The sequence below is a fragment of the Chiloscyllium punctatum genome, chromosome 32 (assembly GCF_047496795.1).
Source record: "Chiloscyllium punctatum isolate Juve2018m chromosome 32, sChiPun1.3, whole genome shotgun sequence".
NCBI classification, from domain to species: Eukaryota; Metazoa; Chordata; class Chondrichthyes; order Orectolobiformes; family Hemiscylliidae; genus Chiloscyllium; species Chiloscyllium punctatum.
The window spans coordinates 35,873,325-35,896,286 of NC_092770.1; the positions used below are offsets into that span (position 1 = coordinate 35,873,325).

The 22,962-nt window shown below is 38.7% G+C and overlaps 1 protein-coding gene across 7 annotated transcripts in view; it reads left to right on the forward strand.

Annotated features, from left to right (window-relative positions):
* LOC140458056 (dedicator of cytokinesis protein 4-like) overlaps nucleotides 1-22,962 on the forward strand; it is a 488,962-nt gene that overhangs the window by 139,444 nt on the left and 326,556 nt on the right. For all 7 annotated transcript variants that reach the window (XM_072552082.1, XM_072552088.1, XM_072552083.1 and 4 more), the window contains exons 6-7: nucleotides 264-412; nucleotides 21,880-21,964. In XM_072552082.1, coding sequence (XP_072408183.1) covers nucleotides 264-412; nucleotides 21,880-21,964 — 234 coding nt within the window. The remainder of the gene's footprint in view (nucleotides 1-263; nucleotides 413-21,879; nucleotides 21,965-22,962) is intronic.

Consider the following 22,962-nt stretch of genomic DNA (forward strand, 5'->3'; position numbering starts at 1 on the left):
ATTCACAACTGTGACCTTAAGTTTATACTGAGTGTGTACATATGCACATTGAGAATGACCTTTACTCCTGGCATTTCTAATGCTTCTTATAATTGACTGTTACCTCCATTAGTGTTATCTTTGTGGCTTTGGAAATTTTTTTTAAACCATGCTGTGGGATTGGATGAAATTATTTGTGGTTTGTGTGGAATAAAAGTTAAAGGTTGCTTCCAGAAATTAATGTGTACAAAGTCTTTTATTGTCTTTTCCCTTTCCTTTGACAGAAGAATGAAGGGGATTTATTCCATAGACTGTGGCACGTGATGAATGAGCTGCTTGACCTCCGTCGGCAGGTACTCGTGGGGCATCTGACACATGACCGGATGAAAGATGTAAAACGTCACATCACAGCTCGCCTGGACTGGGGCAACGAGTAAGCATTCCCTGCTACTTATTGTACTCCGATGTGTAGTGTTTATATGTTAGCTTTGAAATTCTACACTAATATGATATATAATTGCAAATAGAAAATGAAATTGCTGACATCAATATTGTACAGAAAGTGCTAAAGGAAAAAAGTAGCAGTTGTATGATTGGTTAGCTTTATGTGATACAGCTGGTAAATAACAGCATTATGAAAGGAACAAATTCAGATTGAAAATCTGGCCCATGTTAATGATGCCCTTGATGTTGTCTTAGGTTTTATAACAGTGTTCTTAATTTTTAGAAGTTGTGTTATCTTACAAACTGCACAAAGAAAGTGAGGTCAGACACCTTTATTAATTGGTGTGTTTCTTAAGTGAAATGGGAATTCAAGTTGTTCATAAATGTTAAGAAACAGGGTTTAAAAATCCACATTTGGGAATCATATCTCAGGAATTCAGTTAGACCATTCAATCCTTCAAGCCTGTTCAGTCATTTCTATTAGATCTTGGCAGATGTGCACCTCAACTCTGTCCAGGTGTGATAGGTTTTCAACTCAAAAACTCTATCCATCTCAGTCTTGAAAATATCAGTTACCCAACATCTGCAAACTCAGAAATTTTCACTGTCCTTTATATAGAAAACATGTTGCTTGATTTCACTATTCCTAATTAGGTAATTCTGTTAATCTTTAGCAATTGCTCATCTTTAATTAAGAAATGTTCCCTAATGGAAAAATATAAAAAAGTAAAACTTGTATTATATAACATCTTCCATAGCTTCAGGACATCAGAAGGAACTTTACTGCTGCCAATGAAGTACTTATGAGGTGTAATCACTACTTTAATGTAAGAAACAAGGTGACAACTTGCACACAGCAAACTCCCACAAGTTACAATCCAATCATGTCCACACTATTTGTTTCTCGTGATGATTTTAAGTTTGAATACTGATCAGGACACTGTTAGCTCTTTCTGAGCATTCCACCACTACCACTGCCCTTTGAAGTAGTGTGATGGGATCCTTTGCGTTCATGGGAGAAGGCAGAGAGGCTTTGGTTCAGTGTTTCTTTCAAAAGATAGCCCCTTTGACCACAGAGCTACACAAAGTGGCAGCCATATTGTAGTGCTGAACCCCTGGAAAGAAACTTGAACCCATAACTCTGGACTTGGGTAACGTTGCAACCATTTAAGTCACAGGGAACGTGAAGATAAATATATGTTTAGAAATTAAACGAACAGGATGACTTTGAGTGGGGAAGTTTCCTCTGCAATTTCCCTGTGATTTGTATGGAAACCTCTTTTATCACCCAAATGGACCTTCTGGGCTTCCAGCTGAATTTTCGTGGCAGAGCTGAATGCGTCCTGAGGAAACAATGTGTTGCTAGTAGTTCATGACTCTGTCAAACCCATCACTGAATTACATCTTTCTATGTTGTAACCTTTCACGTAATTCAATTGCCTCTCTGGCTGGAACTGATTAACCAGTTAGATAAAGATTGGACATTTATTGCAAACACATTTAACATTGAAACAGCTATATGAACTTCAAAACTTGCCACCATTGTCGCAATCATCTAGTTTAATGGTTTGTTTGAATATTTTCTCGGGAATGTTTAGTTTTGATGTATATTTCAAGGTCAGAGTTAGAGGGACAAAAGCCATAAAAAAAAAACTAGTTTTAGGGTAGCAGGAACATTGGAGGCATTGTACTGGAGTTACTTTATGGCATCTTTTGTTCAACAGGTAAATAATCCTAGCAGACCTCACAGGCAGATGGTTGAGGTTTGAAGGTTGAGACTTCTTTTGTAAGGCAACAGATTTCTTAGAGGAACAAGTAATTCTAGGGGAAGGTGTCCATTAACTCTATTAGAGAAATACATTAGTCGGGTAGGTCACAGATCATCAGGGGCAGTTTGAAGATCAATGACAACGAAGGTTTCTCTCTTTGCTGAATCGCATTTTGCCCTATTACCATGCATATAGTGCAGAGAATTAATTTTTAGTGTGAGGTGAAGCATATTTGAAGCAAAATGGCTCTTCGAAATTAGGGGTATGTCCGAGGTAGAGTCACTAAACAAGAACTAGTGAGGCTATTATTGAGTTAGAATGTGAACAATCGTGAGGTGCATAATGCACAGTCAAGGTGTACTGAGCTAGAAATTACTGAAAGGACTCCCAAAAAAAAAGCTGGCATGTTGAGGAAACTACAAGTGAATACCTGAGAGCTGTGGCACTTGGCTTTGGTCCCAGGAAGGAAGGAAACTTGAAGAAAAAAGAAAAGAGCTCAAGACTTTATGGGTTAAGTAACTGTAGAAAGGAGATGATTGAGTTGAAGATTTCTGTTTTGAAATATGTAATTTATTTTATTCTAAGATATTACTAATAACCTAAGTATTTAGCTAGTAGTGTTTATTTTGTTTTCTTTTCTTGTATTGGAGGCTAGGGAAGTCAGGTAATAGAGTATTGATGTTTTGAAAACCGTTCACAGGAAGTGCTGGAGGTCTTAGAAAATATAAAGATGGATAAATCTCTGGGACCTGATCCAGTGTGTCTGAGAAAGTTAAGGAGGAAATTGCAGGGCCCCTCACAGAAATATTTGTAGCATCTAGAACTATGGATGAGGTTCCAGATGACTGAAGAGTGGTTAATGTTGTGTCTTTGTTGAAGAAATGTAAGCAAAAGCCTGGGAATGATAGACCTGAGAGTCTTACTTTCGTGGATAAGTTGTTGGAGGTGTTCCTGAAAGATAGGATTTATACACATTTGGAGAGGTAAGGAAGGATTATGCATAGTCATCATGGTTTTGTGTGAGGAAAATAATATCTAACAAACTTGATTGAGCTTTTTGAGCAAGTAACTAAGAGCATAGAGCAGTAGACGTTGTTTACTTGGACTTTAATAAAGCCTTTGACAAGATTCTGCATGGTTGACTAATTGGTAAAGTGAGAACATAGAACATAGAACATAGAAAAATACACGCAGTACAGGCCCTTCAGACCTCGATGTTGCGCCGACCGAAGCCTACCTAACCTACACTAGCCCAATAACCTCCATATGCTTATCCAATGCCCGCTTAAATGACCATAAAGTGGGAGAGTCCACCACTGCTACTGGCAGGGCATTCCATGAACTCACAACCCGCTGAGTAAAAAATCTACCCCTAACATCTGTCCTATATCTACCACCCCTTAATTTAAAGCTGTGTCCCCTAGTAACAGCTGACTTCATTAGCAGAAAAAGGTTCTCACTGTCAACCCTATCTAAACCCCTAATCATCTTGTACACCTCTATCAAATCTCCCCTAAACCTTCTTTTCTCCAATGAGAAAAGCCCCAAGTGCCTCAGCCTTTCCTCATACGATCTTCCTACCATGCCAGGTAACATCCTGGTAAACCTCCTCTGCACTCGTTCCAATGCCTCCACATCCTTCCTATAGTATGGCGACCAAAACTGCACACAATACTCCAGATGAGGCCGCACCAGAGTCTTATACAACTGCAACATGACCTCAGGACTCCGGAACTCAATTCCTCTACCAATAAAGCCCAGTACACCATATGCCTTCTTCACAGCACTATTTACCTGGGTGGCAACTTTCAAAGATCTGTGTACATGGACACCAAGATCCCTCTGCTCATCCACACTGCCAAGTAGCCTACCATTAGCCCAGTAATCCATCTTCTTGTTACTCCTACCAAAGTGAATGACTTCACACTTAGCTACATTGAATTCCATTTGCCACCTTTCTGCCCAGCTCTGCAACTTATCTATATCCCGCTGTAACCTGCCACATCCTTCTTCGCTGTCCACAACTCCACCGACTTTCGTGTCATCCGCAAACTTGTTCACCCAGCCTTCAAGCCCCTCCTCCAGGTCATTTATAAAAATGACAAACCGCAATGGTCCCAAAACAGATCCTTGTGGAACACCGCTAGTAACTGCACTCCAAGATGAACCTATACCATCAACTACTACCCTCTGTCTCCTTCCAGCCAGCCAATTCCTAATCCAAACCTCTAATGCACCCTCAATGCCATACCTCCGTAGTTTTTGCATTAGCCTGCCATGGGGTACCTTATCGAACGCCTTGCTAAAATCCATATACACCACATCTACTGCTTTACCCTTGTCCACTTCCTTGGTCACCTTCTCAAAGAACAAAAGGCATTCCAGGTGACCTTGCCAATGGATACAAAATTGGCCTAATGGCAGGAGACAGAGGGGTGGAGAAGGGTTTTTGTTTTGGACTGGAGGACTGTCACTTTTGATGTTCCACAAAAATTGGTGCTGGGTCACCTTTTGTCATTGATATAAATGATCTATGTGAAAATACAGAAAGCATGGTTAGTAAGTTTGCAGATAACACAAAAACTGGTGATTGTATGGACCGTGGAAAAAGTTATCTCAGATTACAAAGAAATCTTGATCAATTGGGTCAATGGGCTGAAGAGTGGCAGATGGAGTTTAATTTGGCTACGTGTGAGATATTACATTTTGGTAAAACAAACAAGGACAATAAACAATTAAAAGTAGGGCTTCAGATACATATTTCTTTGAAGTTTGTGTCACATGTAGAAAGGGTGATTAAGAAAGTCTTTAGCGTGTTTCATTGCTGAGTCCTTTGAGTATAGGTATGGGATGTCATATTGAGGTTATACAAAACATTGGCGAGAGGACTATGTCCAGTTCTGGTCACCCTGATGTCAGAAGCATGATCTTAAGCTGGAGAGGGCTCAAAGATTTACCAGGATGTAGTGAGGAAGGGAGGGTTTGAGTTCTCAGGAGAGGCTGGATACACTGACTTTTTTTCACCAGAGCGGAGGAATTTGAGGGATGACCTTATTCACGTTTATAAAATCATGAGGGGTATAGATAATGGCCGATGTCTTTTCCCTAGGGTGGGGGATTTTAAGATTGGGGGTATATTTTTTAGGTGAGAGGAAAAAGATTTTAAAAAGAACATGAGGGGCTACTTCTTTTACAGAGAGAGTGGTTCATGTGCGGAATGAACTTGGATAGGAAGTGTTGGTGCAGGTACTGTTAAATGTTTAAAAGACATTTGGGTAAGTACATGGATAAGAAATATTTGGAGGGATAGGGGCCAAACACAGGCAGATGGGACTAATAGAGTTTGGGATTATGGTCGGCATGGATCGAAGGTTGTGTTTCTGTGCTATATGATTTTATATTGTCAATAGATTTGTTTAACCTATAATGGAAATTTTGATTTTCATTAAACAGTTTGTTTGGGGCTTTTAACAAGATTTTATAGAGGTGTGTTGAATGCTAACTGGCTGGCTTGGTTGTTAACAGCAAATTAGGCTTAATATTTATTGTGAGTAAAGTTTTTATTTGAAAAAAGTATACTTGACTTAACTGGCAAACTGAATGCCTATCAGTGAGCTCTGTGTTGACATTATGACAGCAGCTGTATTGTGGTTTTCCACAGTTTGATGAGTAGTTGATGATTCATAAATAGGTAGAATGAGCATCACTTTTCATTTTGAATTGAAGGTATAGATAAGATTGTACAATATCTTTGTGTCACAGCTGTGTGTTTTGATGGTACAGTGTTGTTCATCGTTCAGCATCAATAATTAATTGCAGTCCCAGGCTGCAAGAACATGGGTTCAAATCCTGTCAAGTCAACTGGTAGAATTTATAAAGTTTAATTAATTTTAAAAAATCTCGAATTCAAAGTTAATCTGAGTAATAGTCACCAAGAAACCATCATTTCTTGTCATGAAAGTGCGATGGTTTGCTCGCGTCCTTCAGAAAGGGAACTAACCTTCATGTAAAATCAAACTAAAAGTACTGGAGAAATTTAGCAGATCTGGTACATCAGGAGGGAATTCTAGGATTTTGACCCAGTGACTCTGAAGCAATGGAAATATATTGCTAGGTCTGGATGATGAGTGTCTTGGATGGGAACTTGCAGATGGTGGTGTTCCCATGTGTCTGCCACCCTCTTCCTTTCAGATGGATGTAGATGTGGGTTTACAAGGTGTTTCCAAAGATCTGTGGTGAATTTCAACAGTGCATCTTGGAGTGGTGCAGCTACTGAGCATCATTGGTGGAGGGAATGGATGTTTTTGGATGTGGTACCAACCAAGCATGCTGCTTTGTCCTGGATGATGTCACACTTAAGTTTGTTTAGAGTTGTATCCATCCAGGCAAGTATTCCATCATACTCCAGACTTGTACGTTATTGGTAGATCGTACTTGGGAATCAGGAGATGAATTACATGCTGCACAATTCCAAGCCTTAGACTTTCTCTGGTAGCCACACTATGTATTTGGCATGTTAAATGGTTACCCCAGGATGTTAATTTCATCTTGTTGGTGATGGATTTTGCCTAGCACTTGTGGGTGGCACATTTGTCACTTGCCACTTGTCAGCTGAAACCTGGATATTGTCCAGATTTTCCTATATTTGGATGTGGACTACCGCAAGGCCTGAGCAATCACAAACAAAACAGAACATTGTGCAAACATCAAGAAACCTGTCAATGTTTGGCCCAACCCTGGCAGTTTGGTCATTAGTGAAGCAGCTGAAGATGGTTGGCCTAGGAAACCTCCTTGAGGAACTCCTGCAATGATGGCCTGGATCTGAGGTGATTGAGCTCAAAGAACCACAACTTTTTGTTTGGTATGACTGTAATCGGTGGAAAGGTTTTCTCCTGATTGTCATTGACTGCAGTTTTGCTGGCGGCCCTTAATGCCCCATTCTGTCACATTTGCTTCAAAGTCAAGGGCAGTCACTTAGTCCCCTACAGAATTCCAGCCTTCTGTCCATTTGCAAACCAAGCCTAAACGGAGGCCAGGTGTTTAGTGGTCTGAGTGAAACCCAAACTCTGTTATTGCTAAGCAAATGTTGCTTGATAGCTCTGTTGACAACTTCCATCACATTGCTAATTACAGCAAGTAAACCAAAGTGCAGTAACTGGTTGGGTTGGTTTTGTCCTGCTTTTTGTGCAGAGGACATAACTGGACAATTTTCTACATTGTTGGGTAGATGCCAGTTAGTTGCAGCTTTTTGGGGCAGAAGAATGAAAAGACTTGACAAGGTTACTCACTAAATTTAAAGAAGTCTGTAGGGACAAACCATGATGCATAACCTTAGCCATAGATTGTTGTGGATTTAAAAGAATCCCCTCTGAGAAAGTCGCATTATTTTTTTGAGAAACAGACCGAGGTGAAAACAGAACTCCAGTACACATTACACATCCCTGCTGTTAGCGATGTTAACAGAGCTCTGATAAATTAGAGTTGATGTTTCCCTGCACTTTCCCTGTAGCTGTGATTCTGCATTCTGTTCTGTTATCATAATGTACTTGTGTTTGGCATTATTTGCCTAATAGCTTGCAAAGCAAGACTTTTCACTGTATCTTAATACATGTGACAATAATAAACTCCCGTGAAACCAAATTAGAAAACCACTTGATTGAACCCATTTAAAGCAGTAGGAAAGCCTCCACTGCACGTCCCCCTCCCCAACACACACACACACCATGGTCATGTTGCTGCCTAACGTTGATGGTTCAACCAGATGTTGCATAACTGCAGAGAAGTGAATGCAGTAACTAAGGCAATGCCCCAGCAACTTTCTAGGGGCTGAACCAAGTGGTAGTATTTGAATTGTGTCGTTCATGTACTGATATACAGCGACACTTGGGAGTGCCACTTGGAATAATTAGAATTTTTTTTTAGGAAATTACAAACTGCTGAGTTTGTGATGAAACTTTGCCAATTCACAAAATAACTGACTAAAGGTATATTCATAAGGCAGGGACGTGTGTTGCCAAGATCAAAAGAAGTACATTGATAAGTGGAGTTCTTTTTCCCTAAAGTTAAATGGAGATTTCTGAGGATGTGTGCCATCGGCTTGAGTCAAATTTCAGCATAACAGCTGTTCCACTGACTGATTTGATCCAATTGAAGGCGAAGATAGTGTGGTGAGTGGAGTGCCAGGCATCTTATTGAGAAGTTGAAAGCTATGTTCATCAATGATCCAGTGCTGCCTGCACCAAATTTCACCAAACCTTTTTAGATTGTCAATTTATGCAAGTGACTTTGGGGTAGGTGCAGTTCTGTGACAAGATGATGAATCTAGCTTCGGGATGCCAGTAGGTTAATTTTCTAAAAAGCTGGAGTGACAATAAATGAGAGTAAAACCTAAATACTCTGGGATTGCTACTGACTCTTGAACATTTTGAAGTGCATTATCATTACTGGGACACATCGGTAGAAACTGGTCATGAGCCCTTAGCCTTTAAGAAAAATTGTCAAACTGTTTTGATGGCATTTATTACAGACTTATTTCTTAAAGATTGTTTTTCCATGCAATGTTAACAATGTGATTGCTCATGCTTCCTCAAGAATGTAACATTGTTTGATTTATTTAAATATTAAGGTATCAGATTACTTATTAGACTATAGAAAAAGAGTGAATGAGCGTGTGAATGTGTTTTTAGTTTTGTTTTATTCCACATGTGATGCTGAATCATTTGAAAGTGTTTTATTACTTCCAAGGGCAGAAGTATTTCAAAGATGCTTCATGTTCAATATTGCTTGCAGGATTTTCATTTGAATGAAAGATCTATTTCAGGTTTTGTGGAAATAACTAGAGTGGCTTTAAAAGAAGTGATTTTAAAAAGTCATTATTGAATTTTTTTAACCAGAATTCCTAGAAATCCAATGCCTGGTGACAATTTCTTGTTGTGATGTAGGCCCCTGCTGGGGGTGGGTTTGAATAGTAGTTGGGTGGAACATGTTTCTGTGTCTAGTTTTAGTTGGGGAACAAGAAGCCAGTCAGGATCAGGCCAACTGATCTCTCCAATTCTTGAAAAAAAATTTTTTTTAAATTCAAGGGGAAACTTATTCACTCTCATGGGAAAATAATTGAAAGATCCTCTCCATGTAGTATTTCCTGAGCATACTGTGTCCTTCAAGTGTCAGACAACTGGGCACAATTCTTGACTGACCACACGTGACAGAACATCAGAGTGATAGATGTAGGAACATTGTACACAATATTCTGCTGCTGTCAAGAATGATCCTATTGGCCAGAAAATGAGTTTTTTTTAAATGAAGATCTGCAGAGAGAAATTTTCTTTATCTCCACTTCCTGAAGTGTGTTTGTGACTGTGTTTTGTGATTATTGAGAGGAATTGTATATTCCTGTGTATAAATCAGTTAGTACGTTTTTGTCAAACAAGTTGAGCTGTGATAATAACCCAATGTTTTTTTTTATTAAAGAAACCTAGTTGATTTCTTTTCAAAATCTGATCTAGGTAAGTTATTTCCTGAGCCATATTGGTATCTGGGAAATATTTATTTTTATGTTCTGACTTATGGAGTCATGGAGCACGAGAGACAGTGCTCTTCTCCAGCCTCAGTCAAGGCTTTTCTCACGCTCATCAAGCTCCATTTACCCATCACTCTTTACTCCCTCAACTGCTTCGGCTCCCAGTTAAGTAGCACCTCGATTTTGAAATTCATATCCTGTTTTCAACTCCCTCCAGAGCCTTATCCCTCATTATCTGTAATCTTCTCCAGCCCCACAACCTTCCAAGGTATCTCAGTTCTTAGTTTGCAAAACTAATAATTTGTCACTATGATCTAGATTGTACGGACATGGCTTTTTTATAAGATGGACAAACATGAGCGGTGTTATGTTGCTGCTCTGACACACATGTTCTGATAATGTTTGATGAATATGTTGAACAAGTGTTTCCTTTTACTAATGACCAAGCTTCAGACATAACTGATTTGACTCTCTTTCTCAGCCCAGAAAGCATGACAACTGTAATGATGTACCTTGCCAGCTTCTCTGCTGGGACAGCTGCACATTGGTCTTGTTGGGATATTTTCCTTTAGCCTCCAAAATAACATGTACCACCTCCTTTCACCAAGGCCCTGTACTACTTTTAAGAACAGCATAGTTTTGGTTGTCTTCCAGCAATAATATTCTTCAGAATTCAGCCTCTCATCAAAAAGACCTGTACCTTGGTCTCCTTTGGTAGTTTGGAAGTTGTTGTTTTTGTCACCTAGGTTAGCAAAAGCTCTGTGCTGTTTCCTACAGTATTTGCACCTGACACAAGGCACATTAAGTGGGAAATTTGCTCTGTTGTTTTGTGCTGTCTTTTACCTTTGGCTTCAGGCTACACCAAAAAGGAAGAGAAGTGTCTCGCCAATCATTGGAGTTTATTAAATAACTGTGATCTCTGGGTCACCGTCACATGTAAATAGATATCTCACTGCTGTCATTAGTCTTTGTTGTTGATGGAGCAATGTAGCTGATTCTTGAACAAGGAAGAAAAATTGTCTCTGCTCTGTGATGCCACACCATGCAATTGTTCATGCCTCATTATTTTGTTTCCGACATTATTACTGAGCATAGATACTGGGTTTTTGGTAAACCAACTTAGGTTTTTCAAAAATGTGTAAGAGTTAATGTTGAATTAATAATGAAATGAAACATTTATTTTGTTCCTTTTTAATCAAAGGTGTTGCAAAGGGATAAATGATCTGCATAATTTAAAATAAACCACCAGCTAATGCACGAAGAAATTTTGTTTGGATTATTCTTCACAATTGAACAGGCTTATTTTTAATTTCGAAGTGCACAATTAACATACCTAACTGCTGGAATAAATATGGTTCAAAATATTTGTTAGTTTAATTTTATAATTATAGTTTCAGTGATTCATTATTCTTTGGCAAGTCAGCTCCTTTTGTCTTGCTTGCCTGCCTCTTGCAAAGCAGATGGTGCCAATGTTTCCCTACAGGATTCACTTTGTGCATTAACTGCCAAGATTATTATTATTATACTTTATGGAATAATTTTTAATTTATTTTATTTCTCTTTCTTTTAGCATTCCAAAGTTGCCCTTTTGAACAAATCGGATTTTCAAAATATGAAGTTTGAAAAACAAAACCATTCTGTGTTTGACCGTAATGTGTTTCTGCATGTGCTTCCTTTTGTTTCTTTTTGAGAGGAAAATTAATTAGACTTTTTAAAATTGTTTGAACCAATCTCTTGAGGTGGCTCTGGGTGAGTTGTTGAAAAGGTTACTGAAACTGGTAGTAGACAAAATTTAATATACGCACCAAAGGTAGCAGCCACCAATGGGATTATTCTGGAGCAGTTTTTAAGGTGGCTTTTTCCCACTTTCATGCTCAATTTCTCCAAATAAAATTGATTGTCCTGCTTGATATATAAGCAAAAGAAAATTTATTTTACTTTAGAGTAATAGTAAATTATTATTTTTACTATTAAATAGTAATGAAGGTTGGATATGGTTTTTAAAATGCTTCATAACTTAGCGTGTGTGTGTGTGTATAGATGCACAGGGAAAAAATGTTTTCTTTAGCAAAATTCAAGTTGCAGCCAAGATTTTAAACATTTCGGTCAACATCAGTTGATATCTGGAATAAAAGTCAAAAAGATAGCTAGAAATCTGGAGATAATTGTATTAGAGTAGCACAGGGCATATTAACATCATTTGGTAAAATTCTGCTTGCAAAAATATGTAAGGATCTGAAACTGTTTATTTATCTTCTCATTCTCCAAGACTGATGAACAGATTCAGTTTCTCAACCTATTCCTGACTGGGCAAATACTGATTCTTGAATTGCATTGAGTTCTCCAGAAACTTCACCAATTAATTGGGTAAAATCTGAGAAGAACAAAAAAAGTATAATTCATGTCAAATAAAACTGCCATTGTACTACAGATTTGGTTTTCTCATGTCATTGTTAACTTGTACCCTTGGGTGAAGATCGTTTCTATCTGAAGGACAGGACTTTGAGTTGAAGTACATACAATGAATAGGATAGTGTCGTGGGAGTAACAATGATGGCACACAATTATATAAAATTATAATGTTGAATATCTAGGTTATACTATGTGAATGTTGATTTTGTTGCATCAGCTCTGTAAGGAAATGATCACTGTTACGATACAAATGTGGGCATTGGCAACAAAGGTGCTGGTTTTATTACTGCCTGTGGGTTACCTACCATTTGGCATGTATGACACCTATGGCAAAAGTTAACCACATCCTTGTGCATTCTAGGCCAATAAAAATGTTTTTGTACCTTTAACCTGATTCTTTCATACCCACAAGTGACCACCTACAGGTAGTTCATATGCAACCCATAACACCACCTGTCTGTATGAGACCGGCAACACAACCTGGTGCACTTCAGCCCATTTCTCCTCTGCACTGACCTGGCATGATCTCCATTTCCATCTTAGGATTCTATCTTTCAGATAATAACCTTCAGGAATATTCACTGCCTCTGTTTCGGAGGATGCATATTGTCTTGTCTTGCTGTTGCAGGTCCCATAGCCTTTCAGGACGAAACACTTCTGTCTGACTCTCTGCCTGTTCAGGTTTTTCCTGCACCATTATGTCAAACAAGGTGTATGCTAACTGAACCTCAACTCCTTCATCTCTCTCTCTTTAGTTTTTGCTTTGTCTTCCTTGGGCTTTTCCACAATAAGGGGTGTTACTTAAACCTTGGACCCTGCCAAATATTCCCAAGAACAAACTGAATTCCTGGGAGTGACACTGTGTCAGTCACTCCCACTGTAAATTCCCCAGTCTTGAGTTGGTACTCCAGCTTGATCTTACACAGGGGAATGTTAAATTTCTGTCCATCTATCCCACAAATTATCACACTCTCACGTAACAGATCAGAAAGAGTGCAAATTTGCTCATCTCTTACTATCAGAGACTGGCTAGATCCTGTGTCTCTCAAAATTAAGACTTCTTGTCCTCCTTCCCCTGTTCTTTCTGAGTAAACTTTACCCACAGAGGTGAATTCTTTGTAGAGATCAGGTACTAACTCCATACCCAGCCCCTGTCTAGGCTGTGCACTCCTGCAGCTCCTCAGCTCCTCTTGGGGTCTCCTTTTACTACCTTCACTAATGTCGCTGGCGTAGCTTCTTTTACTACATCTTTTTCCACAGTGCCTTTCTTTAATGACCGGCACTGTGACTTTGTGTTCCACTTTCTGGCAGTGAAAACATCTTTTCCCAATGTCCTACGGAAACCACTGGCATGTGTCCCACTCCATTTACAGTGAAAACACCTAAGGCCTTTCACTTCTTTTCCACCATCTTGGGCTTATTCCTTAACCTGTGGTAAATTCTTATGAGAGTGTTCTCTACTCTTGGTTTGGTAGTGTAGGATCACCCCTTCTGCCGATTTCTAATCTTCACAGGATGAAGCTTGTCTTATACATCTACATGTATTCATCTGTTAATTGTGCTGCTCTTCTCACTTGCTGAATCTTCTGTTCCTCCATGTGAATTTTAGCTCTGGAAGTGAGGTTTTAAACTCCTCCAGCAGAATAATTTCTCTAACAGCCTGAAAGGTCCCAGCTATTTTTAAAGCATACACTCATCTATCAAAATGACTATTTAATTCCTTCAAACTCAACATAAATCTGACCTGGTTCCTCCTTTATTTCTGAATCACTGTCTGTATGCTTCTGGCACCAATTCATGAGCACTTAAAAACAGTTTAACCTCTTCATATTCTCTTGACCCCTCATCTGACAGTGCTGCAGATACTTCACTAGCTCTGCCTACTCGTTTAGTCTAAAGTAGCATTACCCATAAATCCTCAGACCACTCCATCTGTCTAGTCCATTTTTCAAATGAAATAAAGAAAGCTTCAAAAGCTTTCTCTTCAAAATGTGGCAGATTTTTGACATCTCCGTCCTGTTAACCTGATCTTGCTAAATTGCAACTTCTCAAATTCAAATTCTCTCTCCCTTTCTTCTGTCTTTGCTCAACTAAGAACCTTCTCTCTCTTTGTCTCTGTTTCTCTCTCTCGCTCTCTCTGCCTCTGTCTCTGTTTCTCTCTCTGTGTCTCTCTTTCTCTCTCTCTCTCTCTGTCTCTCTCTCTGTCTCTCTCTCTCTCTCTCTCTCTCTCTCTCTCTCTCTCTCTCCTCTCTCCCTGTGTCTCTCTCTCTCTGTCTGTCTGTCTGTTTCTCTCTCTCTCTCTCTCTCTCTCTCTCTCTCTCTCTCTCTCTCTCTCTCTCTCTCTCTCTCTTCGAATTCCATTTTCCTCAGACGTAATTTAAGTTTTTCTACCTCTACAGCACTTGTCTGTTTAAATGTGTGAGTAACTCCCTTACAATTTTAGCTTTACTTTTGTCCTTAGTTAAACCAAATCTAAGTTAGGCCTTCTACTTTCCTTCTCAGCAAATTAGCAAATTTGAGAATCATCTTCAAATCCCAGAACCTCTTTAGCAATGTTAAGAGCCATTTCTTTCACTTCTAATTTAATCAACCACAAATCATCGGAATTAAAGAAATTGCCTCATCTACATTTTATTTAGGACACTGACCTGCAAGTGTTTAAATCTACTGGACTTTATCATACCCAAAATCTATTCAAATCTGACTAAAAATGTTCCAATCCCAGAAGAGCTCCCAAGCTGTTACAACACTGGGTACCCCCACCACCGCCCCCCCCCCCCCCCCAATTTAAACCAGCAATACAGAAAAGATTCACCCCGTGCTGTAATCAATTAAAATTCGAGAGGCAAAGAACTATCCCAAAAGTCACTATATAAGTTAAAATGAACAACTTTATTTTTAAAGTCTAACAGAGAATAATTAACTAACACCTATTTAAAACTCATTTATTTAAACCTATCTCTTACCTTCCCCTCTACAAAACTCGTCCAATAAACCCTATGATTAAGATTTACAGAAAAATTCAGATTTCAAAACCAGCCAGCTGTTGAATCTTCTCTTTGTATCTTCTTCTGTAGATTTGCTCTCCGGGTCAATGTTGTTGTTTTTGTCTGTGCAAACTTCTTCTCCAGACAGGTACCTCTCAGAGTTCTTACCAGCAGCCCACATCTGTTGGTCTTTTTGGCAGTTCTCCCTCAGCTATTCATTTTTTTTCTGTTTTATACCCCAAAACATTGGAATGATTCATTGGTTTTACTATTGTCAAAATGCTAAATTCAACCTTGATTGGAGTTTGGTGTCTTGGGGCATAATTTAAACTGGCAGAATTTGAGTTTGATTTTGTCTCTCAGCACCCAGCAAGTGCTAGCTGTTCTGACCAAGCATTACATTGTTACCTTGTTCCTGACTCTTTAAGTCCTTGCTAGCTTTCAACTCTCTTAAAAGTATAGTACCCCTTAACGCCTTCATAACATCACACTATCAGCTTATTAAGCATCGATTAAAACTGATATAGTTTAGATTATTTAAATTCAGGATTACACTTTGAGATGTTGTTGAGTTTAATTGTTGCTTGCAAAAATTCCATTTGGAAATAATACAGTTAGGATTAGTGTCATAATTGACTATTTCTATATGAGAAACAACATTTTCCAAAACTGAGACTTTGTCAGAAACTTTGCAAGCACTAAAACTGTTGAGGTTAAAGCAACACAAGGCAAGTAGCCAGGGCATTAAGTTGTTCCATGACTGTTTGTTTGTTATCTTCACTTCAATATTATTATAGACTATCTGAGAAGTAAACTATTTCTGCTTAATGATTAACAGGTCAATTATATCCAAAATAGAGAAAGACCCCAGAGTTCTCAAGACCCCTGCTGGAAGAGCATTGGAACTATTTGCCAATTTTTTTTATTATTAAGTTAAAAGACACAAATAATTGGAATGTAGGATCAGGAAGGTAGTTTGTATGGCTGACTCATATCAGTAATGTGTTTCAGAGTCAGTGCTTGGTTCCATTCATGGATATTAGAGTGGCATGGAATTCTGATAAAGAACCTGAAAATCTGGGAATAGCCAAAGAATTAAAGTCTATTGTGTCAAATTATTCAAAGTGGGTATTGTTAAAGGTAAACAATCCTCTCTGGGAAGTAAAACTTTTAACTTGCTGTTCCTTTGGTCCTTTCACTGCACTTCAAATGGTTCTTAGAAGGTATGTCATTTACTAGAATCTAAAGGAAGTGGTCAAGTACACCTAATCTTCCAAATGTACACCGCAGTATACAGTGGAGAGAGTGGAAGGCTCACCTGCACCTTCCCTAAACCAGAATTTTGAGTATAAGTTAAACCAAATGGATAGCTGGCATTTCTGGGATCTGCCAATTTATTGAAATCTTCGTATTAGATTGTAATTATACTGTTCCAGAATGGTTATTAATTAAAACAGCCTTGATTGAGATGCCAGAGCTAACACAACAACCTGATTCTGACTTCATCCAAGATCTACACCAACACGTGCACATGTTCAATCAGAGCCATCAGATACTTCCTGAAATGGGAACTTGATCTTCTGTTTTTTAATCCAATTAGTGGTGTGGAGGCTAGTTGTATTCCTAATGCAGTAACATCTGAGGGCTTCCTGTTCTTTTTCGCCCAGATATTGGATAAAGAGTGGAGCTGGAAAAAACACGGCAGCTCACAAATCCTCAGAGGAGGAAGGGAGACCATGTTTCACTCAGAACATTCCATCAGGACTGGAGAGGGGAAGGGGGCTGTGAATTAGAGGGAGAAGGGTTGGGGCTGCAGGAAAGGTGGGTGGTATAGTGATAATGAATATCGGTAGGAGGTGGCTGAGATTGGATAATGGGATGGGTGGAGCTAATAGGTTGGAAAGAAGATGGACAGTTTAGGGTCAGGTAAAGGTGAAGAGGGAGGGCAGGGCTGGGGAATGGGGAGATTTGGAAGCTGGAGAATTCTATCTTAAGGCTGAATGGTTGTAAGAACCTGAGGCAGAAGATTAGGTTTTCCTCCAGTTTGCGTGTGTGCTTGTGTTGCTGGTCGAAGAGGCCCAGGATGGACATAGCTGGTAAGAGACCACAAAAACTGCAGATGTTGGAAGCCAAAAACAGACCGGCAATAGGCTGGAAGAACGCAGCTAGCCAGGCAGCATCAGGAGGTGGCGAAGCCAACATTATGGTTGTCACCGTTCTTCAGGATGTATCTTCAGGGGAATGGGAGGACGGGTTGAAATGGATGGCCACAGGAAGGTAGGGTTGATTGGAGCGTATGGACCATAAATGTTTCCCAAACCACTCAGCAAGTTTGCACTCAGTCTCTCCGGTGGAGAGGAGGCCATAATAAGAACAACAAAGCAACCTGATTTATTGCATCCGTTGTTCCCAATGTGGTCTCCTCTACATTGGAGAGACTGAGCGTGAACTTGCTGAGTGGTTTGGGAAACATTTATGGTCTGTATGCTCTAATCAACCCCACCTTCCTGTGGCCATCTATTTCAACTTCCCTCCCACTCCCTTTAGTGATATATCCATCCTGGGCCGCCTCCACCGTCAATATCAGGCCACACGCAAACTTGAGGAAAAATGCCTCATTGTCCGCCTCAGGATCTTACAACCATGCGGCCTTAACATTGAATTTACTAGCTTCAGAATCTCCACGGCCCACCCCTCCCACTCACCCCATCCCCTTTGGCCTGACTGTACCTGAGAATCTTCTTTCCCAGCTACCCATTCCACCCTTCCCACTGACCAAGCACAGCCACCTTTCCACCAGGCCCACCCCTCTCCTTCAAATTATTTTGCAGCCCCCTTCCCCCTCCCTGATGAATGGTTCTGACCTGAAATGTTTACTCTCCTCCTCCTCTGCTGCTTGACCTGCTGTGCTTTTTCCAGCTCCATTCTTTATCCACTCTGATCTCCAGCATCTACAGTTTTCACTGTGTCCTAGTTGGCCTGGGTATTGCCTGAACAATCTTGTTGATCCACAATTTACTTCTCATTTACCTTACTTAACCTATAAGATAGTGTTTAAAAGTGAAGAAAAACCAAGTGGTTTTGCTGAGAGATGCAAAGGTAAAATGCTGTGTTGGGCTTTGTTGCAATTTTATAAGATCAATAAGTGGAATTCTACTTCGTAGAGGCTAATTCTCAGTACTGAACTGTAAGTATGGCAGTTGGTATGTTTGCCAAGTTAAGTTAATACAAATTGTCACCCATGATGTATGCACAGAATATGAAGCTGCAACAATGAAGTCTGTCACCAAGCTGATAAAGATTCATAAATGACAATACATTGATGTCACAACCTATTCTTTTTTAAGTTGTTCAGCTGTCGCACTCATTGACACAGGAAATTAATATAAAGTGATGAGAATGTTGTGACCTTAATTTTCATGTAAAAATTGTTTGAAATGGGGCATAGATGCCTTCTGTCTTTCTGTAAGTATTGTTTTTCTTTCCATTACATTCTGGATAGTCAAAATTTTACTTTGTTACTTTGCAGTTTTACAACATAGCAGTGAACCTTCTGTTAATTAAACCAAACACCCCGAAAAACTCACCTTGCCTCATAATCTGTTAAAATATGAGTGACAGAGAACCCCCAAATTCCATTATTTAAAGCAAATAATATCAATTTATTCTTTAACTCTTAAAAATAGACATTAAACAACAACGATTTACAACTTTTCTTTTAACTGCTAATTGCCTGTCTCTAACTCTATAATAATATGCTGCTCCAATAAGACATTTCATAAAATTACATCAACTTAATTTGAAAACCACACAGCAGCTGTCATCTTCGGTGTCTGTCTTCTTCCAGCTGAAGATCTCCCTGGATCATTTTTTTATTACAAATATATTTCATATGAAAAGGTACCTTTGATAGGGAGTGTTTCCTAATTTATTGGAACTTTGTTGATGGCTGTAAGGCTGTCCAAGTTTCAAAATGCCTGCCTTTTTTGTATCCCCAACATCGGATCATCACATTGGTTTGCTGTTGGCAAAACAGTAAAGTCAAACACGATTGGGTTTTAGTATCCTGGGGCATAATTTAAACTGGTTAAACTAAAATTGTTGTCAAAACAATAACCAACTCAATATTCATTTTCACGTCCAAATGTTACAATGTAACGATTTCAATTTTCTAGTACAGTCTGAGAATGCTTTCTAGTCGTATCACAGGTGCTTATAAGCGCTCAGTGCAGAACAGCTTTCACTCTCTCTTAATGGTACAGTACACGCCTTCAACTTCATAACAGCAGTAAGATGTACAAATTGAATTTTTGAGAATTTTCTTTGGAAGAATTGAGCCCAAAGGAAGCTTGTTTATTTTGAATGTGTTTTTAATTTTTCATCAATCTCTGCCACATTGTACTTTTAATGTAATAATGACTTTTTGAAACTGATAGTCATTTTGGAGGCACTTTCCAATCTTGCTGCTTAAGTTGCTTCTGATAAGTTTCTGGGAGCATATGAATTTGGACTTTAAAAGAAAACCAGAAGTTTAAAAATAAGGCTCAGAAAGAAACTGAGTTATGTCAGAAATGATGAAGGGCTTTTGCCCAAAATGTAGATTTTTCTTGCTGCTCGGATGCTGCATGACCTGCTGTGCTTTTCCAGCGCCAATTTAAGCTTGACTCTGATCTCCAACATCTGCAGTACCCACTTCTTCTGCTAAGTTATGTCTGTGCCAACCCTTTGCTAGAGCAATCTAAAACTAATGTTAAAGCTAACTGAAGGTATTCTGATGAAGAGTCACTGGACTCGAAATGTTAACTCTACTTTTTCTCCACAGATGTTGACAGACCTGCTGCGTTTTGCCTGTAATTTCTGTTTTGTTTCAGATCTCCAGCATCTGCAGTTCTTTGTTTTATATTACTGAATCTAGTCCCATTATGCCTGATACTTCCCAAAGCCATATAACTTCCTCAGCCTCAAAATTTATTTACTTTAAACTATTTCCTGTGGCAAACATCTTAACATTCTGTATCTCCATGTCTGACCATTCATGTCCTGTCATTTCCATCACTCAATTAACAAGCTAAAAGTGATAAATATAGTAATAATTTTCCAACTGGATGAAATAGCCATTAGCTATCCTCCTTGCCTGAATTTAAAATAATTTTAGTTGATAATTTCTATGTTTGTGTTCCAATTGGCAGCCTAATATTGCAATCTCCAGTTGCTTTCAAGAATCAAGTTTTTAATCCCAGGCGCTATCAATTTATGCCTGATGCCATGTTGATTGTGAATTTTGGTTAACAACTACTCCAGGCAGATTTTCAGAAATGTAATTAGGATCTTTAGCGCTCTAATATTTCACCCATATAGATTTGTGACCTGTCATTTCATTTTATGTTACTAACTTCACCGTAAAGAAAGGGGTAGGCCAAATGCAAGTTGACTGGAAAGATTTGAGTAAGTGATAATGGCAGGTCACATGAAAGCTATGACACCGTACTAAATTTCTTTGTGCTCCAGTCCAGTTTGTAATAGTTTGAGCCCTTGATAAACCACTACTGATGCATTCAAACACTGATTTAACCGTCAATTACTTTATTTCATTAATTAGGGCTTTCAGAAACCACTGAAAACTCTTTTAGCTTTGCTGACATTGTTTAATTTTGCTGTGTTGAAGATTTTTTCTCTCAACAACTGCTTCAGGTAGCTTTGGTTATATTGCAGTGAACAACCTGACAGTGGTACCTGTCACCTTTGACCCTTGTTGCAGCATACAATGACCTAAGGCTGATCACTGCTACCTTTTAGAATATAGCCGAGAATATCTTTGGCTGTAACATTAAAGATATTTGTTTTCTACATAAGACATTTAAATAGGTCTCCTGGACATGTTTGAAATGCATCAAATTGGAGTTGTAATAGTGTTGGAGCAAACTGTGTGCGGCGTGAAATCCTTTGTGATTTAGTTTCACTGCAATATTACCTCTGTAATATTGTAAGTCTCAAAAGTGCTTGATTGCTTATTAAGAGCATTGGCATGTCTTGCGATAATGAATAGTGTGTTGTAAATACATGTGTTTATTTTTCTACCAATGTTTCAAGCCAGCTACTGATGAAATTCTCATCCAAATCTCTGTTATCTCTTGATTCATCTGTTACATTGCATTCCTTGCCAGAATTTACTCTTACAATCCTAGGCGTATTCAAAGCTCTGCTGCCCAGATTCTGTCTAACACCAAGTCCCATTCACAATTACCTCTGTTCACTGGCTTGCATTTATACTCAGTCCAGTAACACATTGATTTTAAAATTCACATCATTGCGTTAAGGTCCCACAAAAAACAATTTCTTTTCTATCTTTAATCTTTTACAGGAATAAAATTCTCCACCTACACTCTGTTCTTTAATAGGAAATTCTAGTTTCTTCTATGCCCTTCATTCCACCTTGAATAGCTGTCCTTTCAGTTGTCTAGGTGATTTATATGTTCCCTCCCTCAACTTAACTTACCCACCTTTAAATGACCTCCTCTTTCATCAAGCTTTAGTTATCCACTGTATAGCTTCCTTTGTTGATTTGTTGTCTATTACCTGCCCTCATAGTCTCTTAGGATATTTTGCCATGTTCAAGGTGCTACGTAAATGCGTTTTTTTTTTCAATATGAGTTACCACAGTTTGGAATGCTGTTATGAAATCAAAGTATGTTCTGGTGGAATATGTTTTGTATTTAAATTGAAAATTTATTTATTCTGAATCTATTGTGTTCCTTATCTTCCTAAACAGACAGATGGGCCTGGATCTGGTTCCAAGGAAAGAATTCAGTATGGTGGATCCTGATGAAATCAGTGTCACAGAACTGTACAAATTGGTGAGCTTGACTTGATGTTTTTATGTCATTACATATGTTATGTTATGTTATTTTATCTGATCCTATGATACCTGTTCAGAAAGCTATTCTTCCTTTACAAAGTAATAGCCAAATACTGCCAGACAGTTGCAGATGTAGTTTAGAAGGAAAATCTATGGATTAAAATCTGACTACATGAATTCACTAGATGAGTCCTATTGTCATGCCAAAATCTATTTATTGTTGGTTAGAGTGGTGCTGCAACTATCAAGGCTGCCAGCTGAAAATTCAGAGATATTGCTCCCTTTTTTCCCTCCAATTCTCTCTCTATCTATATTTTAAGAAAAAAAAATCCTTCCTGTTTGCTCCTGTCTTATTCTCAGTTTGCTTCTTACTCTTGTGTGGCTGTTTGATCTTGGCTTCCAATTTAGGCAGTAGCAAGCCAGGCTGTGATAGTTGCTTGAATGGATTCCAACAAGTCAATAGGAATTTGAGGTGGTATTTCCTTTGAGAATAGAAAAAGAAAGTCTGTGGGTGTGTATATAGTTCTTTCCTTTCCATCCATGTGAAAATTTTTCCCATCCACTGAACTACAAGTGAGTTTTTCAGACTGAGTCTCAAAGATGTTTATCGTACAGAAGGAGTCCATTCATCCTATCATGTCCATACTAGTTAATTAAGTCCTGACTCCACTAATTCCTTTTCCAGCTTTTGGTTCATAATCACAAAGGCTATGACAATGCATATAAGTGTCTAAATACTGCCTAAATGTTTTGAGTTTCTGATTCATCTACTCCTTTAGGTAGTGAATTCCAGACTCGCATTATTCTTTACATGAAGAAATTTATCCTCAATCCTCCTGTTAGCCTTTTACCCCAAAATTAAATCTTTTCCCCTTGGTTATTGACCCATTTACTAATTAAGAAAAAAGGTAAGCTGATTAATGTCTATGCTTTAAATCCCAAACATTTGTTTTCAGTCCCCATTCATACAAAAGGCAAGTAAACAAACACAGTTAA